General features: G+C 49.9%; 1 protein-coding gene across 1 annotated transcript; it reads right to left on the bottom strand.

The window, feature by feature from the left end:
- Positions 1 to 2,266: 2,266 nt before the first annotated feature.
- On the bottom strand, positions 2,267 to 3,295 carry GNG12 (guanine nucleotide binding protein (G protein), gamma 12). The gene is made up of 2 exons (XM_009994570.1): positions 3,200 to 3,295; positions 2,267 to 2,392 (listed from the first exon to the last, which is right to left on the bottom strand). Exons 1-2 carry the CDS (start codon positions 3,293 to 3,295, stop codon positions 2,267 to 2,269), a joined length of 222 nt encoding a protein of 73 aa, XP_009992872.1.
- Positions 3,296 to 7,253: the final 3,958 nt, after the last annotated feature.

Genomic DNA, 7,253 nt, shown 5'->3' with positions numbered 1-7,253 from the left:
CACAAGCACCAAGCTGGCTGCTTCATTTTTGGGGAGGGGGACAGGATAAATACCCATTCTGGAGAGGTCTTGTGTTCACAAAGAGGCATCACCATGCCACCTCCTGTATTTTCCCCAAGTTTTACAATTCCTGTCCTTTCCTGAGAGTATTTCTAGGAAAAGAGCAAAAGCAGGTGCTCCAGCTTTCCACATGCCCCTAGATATTGCACGTTAAAAATTAAGATTGGACCATCAATCTCCCCCCTAAATGCCACCAGGAGCAGGGAGAAGGATGGTGCTGGGTTAGCCACGAGTTTCAGACCTTCAATGGAAAACTGAGACAGCACCTGAAAAAAAAACACAACACCACAACAAAAGAACCAACCTGGAAAGGTGTTTTTAGTCCTCCACCTCAGATCAGAGACCAGATCACGGGCACCTACAGCCAGTCCTCCTGTGCTCTGGGTGTGCAAGCAGGCATGAAATCCACCCTGGCATAAATCTTGCCCTGGTGCTGCAGGGATGTCAAAAATGGCATGGAAAAAAAATGTTGAAAAGCACACTGAACTTGGCCACTGGGCTGGGACAGAGCCATGGCCACAGCCAGGGTGTGCTCAGCTGGGCTTGCTGGACCCCCCCAGAGCTGGGGGGAGTGAGAGAACAATAAATATCCAGGCAGAAACCTGAGGTTCTTTACCCTCCCGTGCCCCACGTCCCTGCCCACACACTGCTCAGCACAGCTGGACTTCTCTCAAGCCAGTCTTGCACACCCAAATGAAGTTAATTCACTATTTTTAACAAGACTTGTTATGAGACACACAGACACAGTTAAAAAAATAATAATAAAAAATATAATGGCTCTACATTATTGCTTTTCAAATTGCCACTAGAAAAAGGCTCTAATTGTAAAAATAAATTGCAGGCAAGCACAGAATAAGCAGCACCATTTTCTGTCAGGCTCATAGGTCAATTTTAGAATTGTTTGTTAAGGAAGCTTGTTAAACAAATAGGTGATTTCTCCATATATACCAGGAGTGTGTATATAATTTAATGTAGAAATGACAAATATGCAACATAAGACAGTCAATTGCAAGTGGTTGATGAATTCTGCAAGAATCCTTACAGAAATGCAGAGCCAGGGCAGGGGGCAACATCCACCTCTGGCTGCAGGGAAAGACATTTTTAGCCAGCTGAAGTCAGGACCATTTTCAATCCTTTCCAAGTTTTCTGTTAATATGCAATGTTTGTATAAAACACTCTTCAAGTTTATCTATGTATACATATAGACACACACAGAGAGAAAGGCTTTATTATGTATATATATAAAACCACTTCCTTGATGAAAAGGCCCTTTGATGGTATCTGTGTAACTACAATCTGGATGGGATTTGGCATTTTTCCCCTTTAAAAAATTATTTGTTTTGTTTTTTTTTTTAAAAAAAAGAGCCAAACTCTGACTCCCTTCAGAAAATGCAGCTGGGATTTGGAGTGAGGGGGCCAGGCCTGCAGCTCAGCACCCAGGGCTGTAGGAGCTCACAGCCCTTTGATGCTTTTGACAGGGTTTGTTTTGTTTTGGTTTTTTTTAAACACGTTAATTAGATAAGAAAATTCAGTGAAGCAGAATCAAAGGTGAAAATTCTGCCTTCTCGACCCCTCTAAAAAAGCAGAAAAACAAATCTGCCCAAGTCTCTGATTCTTGATGCTTTAGGTTTTTTCACACTTAAAAAGCCCCTGCCAAGAGGAGGAAGGTAGAGGTTGGCTGCAGACATGATTCCCTGGAGCTCCCCAGCAGTTGCTACAATCATTTCTCAAGGCAGCTTTTGCTAAATAATGCACTTTGAAACTCCTCTGTGCACAAGCACAGGCTCCCAACACTGGTACCACCCCCCCTCCCCACATACAGAATTTAAACAAAAAAAAAAGAAGTACATGATATTCAAGCAGGTTTCTACACCTTGGCCTCTGCTTGGTCAGCAGAGCTTGGGCAACTTTGGTCTTGCTGGTGGAACTCGAGCAGTGGAACTGGGACCCTCTCCTGAGGAGGAGCAGAGCCCCAGCCCACCACTACAAACCCCATCCATCCCCTGGGATGAGAAAGGAGTGAGTTCAGTTGGAAACCTGCTTCCTAGTAAAGGCAGGGAACAGAAGAAAAGCTTCAGAAAGCTTAAGAAATGGTTTCTAGGCTGGGTAAAAGAACGGCTGCTCTTGCAGCATGAAGAGCTGGTACCTTGCAGAGGATCTGCTACACAAACAGCCCCCAAAGGGCTGGGGAGGAGCTGCTGCTCCTCTACAACAAAATGCAGGTCCTCCTGTCCTTGAAAGGGTTCTCTGAGGCCGGTATGCCCATCAGCAAGGGATCTTTCTTGGCGTGCTCTTCACAGTAGAGCATTAGGTCTGCTGATGCTTTTGACACCTGTAGGAGATAAGGAGAAAAGAAACTCCAGCAAATGGTATTTCCCCATAACGTGACCCAACTGAGCTGCCAACGGGTGCAAAGTCCTCCTGTGGAATCCAGTTCCTGCAGCCTGCTTTGTTTTATAACGCCCCTACACATGGGTTCAATGGTAATGGGTTTAAACTGGAAGAAGGGAGATTTAGATGAGGCATTAGGGGGAAATCCTTCACTCTGAGGGTGGGGAGACAGGCTTCCCAGGGAAGCTGTGGCTGCCCCATCCCTGGCAGTGTTGAAGGGCAGGTTGGATGGGGCTGGAGCAACCTGGGCTGGTGGGAGGTGTCCCTGCCTGTGCAGGGGGTTGGGACTGGATGAGCTTTAGGGTCCCTTCCAGGCCAAACCCTCCTGTGACACACATTCCCCTTCCTTGCAGGGGCAGGACTCTGCCCGACAAAGGACAGAACAAAAAAAAAAACACCACACAATTAACACAGCAGGCAAAAACCTGGCACCACACACCTGCCTTCTGCTTCACACACCTTAATCTGCACTTCACACTTTGCTTTGGCTCTCCCACGAGTCCATGAAGCACCGACCCACCTGAGGACAGTGCTGGTGAGCAGCCACAAGAGTTAGTTTTACTCAGGTTTGTTGGGATGTGGGAAATGGTTCTTCTCCTTCCCCACACTTGGCTGAAATGTCAATGTCACATTTGGAGGTGTCTGCTGTGGGTGCAGACACACACACACACACTATTGTCACCCTGCAGCTGGAAGGGGGAAAAAAAGAGGAAAAAAAGAGGAGGGGTGAAGAAGAATGTGCACTCACCTTTATTCTTTCTATTGAGGCTTCTGTTCTTAACTGCTGGACAGTCCTCCGGGCCTGGGCTATGTTGTTGGTCGTGCTTGCTGTTTTGCCAGACATTTTCAGTGGAACGGTGAAGTTCTGGTTTGAAAAACAGGGGTTAGTGTTCCAGAAGGTGGCAGAGCACCTTAAACTGCTTTTACACACGGAGCCAACCCCAACACTCTGCAAAAAGGGCTCTGTTGGGCACCAAGAGCGGGCGGCTGAGAAGCAGCTCAGCAAATGATGCTCTGCAACCAAAAGATCCTCCAGAAAAACCTCACTGAGCTCCTTCTGCTTCACTTCTCCCTCAGCTGCCCAAGTGCTGGGGATGAGGAGTGTCCCCTCTTCTCCCTGCTCTCTGCTCCCATGTGGCCACGTATGGGGTGACGGTGGAAAAAAACCGAGTGGCTCCAGGACCTCCCTTCTCCAGATAAGAATGCAAAGCACCAACCCTGATGCAGGGCTGCCATTTGGAAGGTGTCCAGTGACAAGGGAGGACACTCTCCTCTGGGCTCAGCCAGCCAGGATGCCACATGCTTCCCAAAGAGCTGGGCCAGGGAAGATGATGTGTGTTCCTGACCCCACCAAGGAGCGACCTGCGATCGCACAAGTGCAACCACATCCAGCCAAGGAAGGCAGCCAGCCCCCAGCTCTGACTCCAGACCAGGAGGACACACAGGACCAGTGAAGAATTAAAGTCACTTTGCTGGTGCTGTGCCTGAGGGCTGCAGGGCTCTGCAACGAGGTTCCTTCACCACATCTACAAAAGCAGGCTAGCTGCTTGTTGCCGGCCAGCGCTCCCACTGGCATTTACACCTCCTGGGATTTGGAGGTCTTGACCTCCTGGTGGCCCCAGAAAACCTCAGCTCCTTCACCCACACAACTCACATGCTATGCTCAAGCCTGCCCTGGCTTATTGGTCCACCACAAGCTGTCCCTTCCTCCGTGCCACACTGAAGGCCACCTTGCCCTGATGCCTGTCCTGGTTGTCTCCTATCCCGTGTCCTCATCCAGCCACTCCTCCTGGAAGGAAATGACCTACACTTGGAGCAGCAGGAGCAGGGAAGGGCTGAGGAGCAGGCTGAGGACTGTGCAGCATCACATTCAATAAACCACCCCTACAGGCACGGCAAGAGCTTATTGCTGAATTATTCAGGTACCCAGGAGGTCCAAGAGCAGCAGGTTTAGGACAGTCCTGCCCTGTGACACTGCCCTCTCTGTGCCAATGCAGTCTCCAGGAGGAGCAGGCACAAACCCTGCCCTTTGCTTTCCACAGCTCCACCAGAGGACCCAGCTCCGGGGTGCTGTGCTTAAGTGCAATAAATGCCATCACAAGGACCCGAGCCCAATGCGACCTTTCCCAGTGCTGCCAACAGCCCTTCCTGGGAGGCTTCATGTTTCTGACGCCTGGGCCAGGGGAGCAGGGCTGCTTTTCCTGCCCAGCTAGCTGGGAACAGTGGTATTTTGCACAGCACACACTGTCATTCCTGGGCTGCTCAGCAGGGCCCGGAGTTCCACGTTTTTCCTTCCCCCCTGCAGAGAGCAGCCCTGGGTCTGAAGTTCATTCCCTGGACATCAGGGCAGTGCTGGCCCAGCTGCACCCGTGGAAGGCCTGGGTGGCAGGGGGGATGTCCAGAGCTGATTGTAGGCACCACAAAAAAACTCATTTCCTGGGACAAAAGTTAAAAACATGCTCCTGAATCTCTCTGATCCACAAGAACCAGGGTGGCTTTGTAACAGCCCCCTCACCTGCAGCTCCCCAGCCTCCTTTGCCAATAACTCTTTGCATCCAGGAGGAGGAGCCAAGCACAAACCCCAGAACTAGCTGAAATGCTGCACGTACTCCCAATCACCAAGTTCAGGGCAATTCACAGAAGGTCTTCTGCAATTTTAGGACCTTTAAATGTGTGCCAGCTTAGAGATCCCCAGCTCGAAGCAAGTGCCCTGCAGCAGGAGAGGGACTGGCCACTCCAGGGACATGCTGGAGCATCTGCCTTCCACTCCTCTCCATTCCCACCCGGGGCTTCTGAGGGCAGCTCCCCGGAGTAAAGCTGCAGCAAGGCTGAGGAAACGTGAGCAGAGCAGCTGTGGTGACAGGGAGGCTGGGGAAGCCAGGCTGGCTGACTCACCTCACTGTGCCTGGGGACAGCTTGTAACCCCTGGCTGCTTCTCCACCATGATATTTAGGTCACTAACCCAAGCCTTGGTTTGTGGCAGGCATCTGCTGCCCCAGTTCCACACAAGCTCCTCATCGCCCCAAAATGTCATCAAATCCCAGACTGGTTGGGTTGGAAGGGACCTTAAAACTCATACAGTTCAACCCCCTGCCATGGGCAGGGACACCTCCCAGCAGCCCAGGCTGCTCCAAGCCCCATCCAACCTGCCCTTCAACACTGCCAGGGATGGGGCAGCCACAGCTTCCCTGGGCTACCTGGGCCAGGGTCTCAGCCCCCAGTACGACAGAACCCAGCCAGGACTCACCCTCCAGCCCCACAAACCTCCTCCAGCCCTTCTTTTATCCACACACAGTGAGGCAGGAGGTGACAAAGCCAAACCATGAGTCAGTGCAGCTGAGCACAGCTGTGACCAGCAGGCACAGGACAGCCCATGGATCCCGCTCCCAAGCAGGGCTGCCATCTCCCAGTGCCACCAGATCCTCACTGGGCATGGCTGTGGGCAGGAAGTTTTGGGAATGGTGGTTGCTCCAAGCAGGTGCAAAGTCTTTGCATGCTTTGGCTGTGAGGAGAGCTGGAGATGCACGGAGTCTGCAGTACCCTCTGCATCAACACCACCACCACAGACTCTCAGGGACTAACCCAGTTCCACCAGATTCCAGTTGAGTTCTTGCTCATCACCAAGCTCCACCATCCCACAGCATGTACCCAGTCCATGCATCCTGAATCACTAATACTTGTAGCTCCCACATATTTAAATGCAATTTGATGGCACATTTAAGTGATTCGATCTGCAAACTGCTCAAGGGGAGGAGCACTGACTGCCACTGCATAAACACATTGGTCTGGAAAAAAGTTGTAAATCTGTTCCTAAAGGTTTAACAGTCAGACATTTTGCTTTATAGCTGGGAGAGAGCAAGATACTTGGAGCACGTTTCTCCTTGTCAGTGATGGCAAGAGGTCTATGCTGAATGGATGTCACATTATTTGGAAAATACAATGAGAAACCTCTCTGGAATTCAAGGCAAAGGCATTAACCAGACCTGCAGAAGATGGACACAGCTGCAAAAGCTTCCCCACACCCAACAGGCTCAGCCCCTGGTGAAAAATGAGACTTCCAACCCAGGGCCTCCAACAGGCCCTGTCCGAGCTGACAAATGCAGCTGCTGGGTTTGATAATGAACTCTGCTGGTGCGTTGCAAACTGCCCGCCAGTGCTGCAAAGTAATCACTGCTGGGATAACAAGGATCTCTTTCACGTGGACACAAAAGCAGCACAGAGCCACTCCAAACTCAGCCCAAATTCCAGGCCCTGCAGTTTTCACTTGCTGAACTGAAAAGCTAGTGTGGAAAGCACCAACCCCAAGCAATGCCTTTTTATGAAGCAACGCACACATCTCTGAGAAGTTGGTTCAACATCTGCTGATCCCTCTAATTTTAGTATTTTTTTTTTTATTTTTTTTTTTAAGACACAAAGAAACAATTACTGCAAAATTACATCACAAGCTGCTCTCCTCTCACTTTGCTGGGACTAGGCTGACTTTGCTCAGCCTTCCCTTACCCCCAAAGCCCCTTTTGCCACCAGAGAGGTCCGAGTTTCTCCAGAGTCCTTCCCCATCCTACATGAATGACCTCATTAGGAAAGTTTCAGTGCTTATTTTCCCAGCTGGTTAACTTTGTTAATAAATTAGATGTTAAAAAAAAAAAAAAAAGCCAACCCCAACAACCCCAAACCATAACATTTGAAAATTAAATTGCTGTGTTTCCTCATCTTCAAACAAACATAAGCAGCATTACTTTAATAGCCCTCCTAAGATTACTAAACCTCTGCTACAGAGAGATTTACAAACAACTAGGTCATCA

Source organism: Chaetura pelagica, unplaced genomic scaffold (assembly GCF_000747805.2).
Source record: "Chaetura pelagica isolate M959 unplaced genomic scaffold, ChaPel_1.0 scaffold243, whole genome shotgun sequence".
NCBI lineage: Eukaryota > Metazoa > Chordata > Aves > Apodiformes > Apodidae > Chaetura > Chaetura pelagica.
The sequence above is the reverse complement of the archived record's forward strand: the minus strand, read 5'-3'. Positions and strand labels throughout refer to the sequence as shown.

Excerpts from the sequence above, each read along its gene's own strand:
- GNG12 (XM_009994570.1), bottom strand. The coding sequence starts at position 3,295 with ATGTCTGGCAAAACAGCAAGCACGACCAACAACATAGCCCAGGCCCGG. Across the intron at positions 2,393-3,199 it reads CCTCAATAGAAAGAATAAAG|GTGTCAAAAGCATCAGCAGA; the intron begins GTGAGTGCACAT and ends TATCTCCTACAG.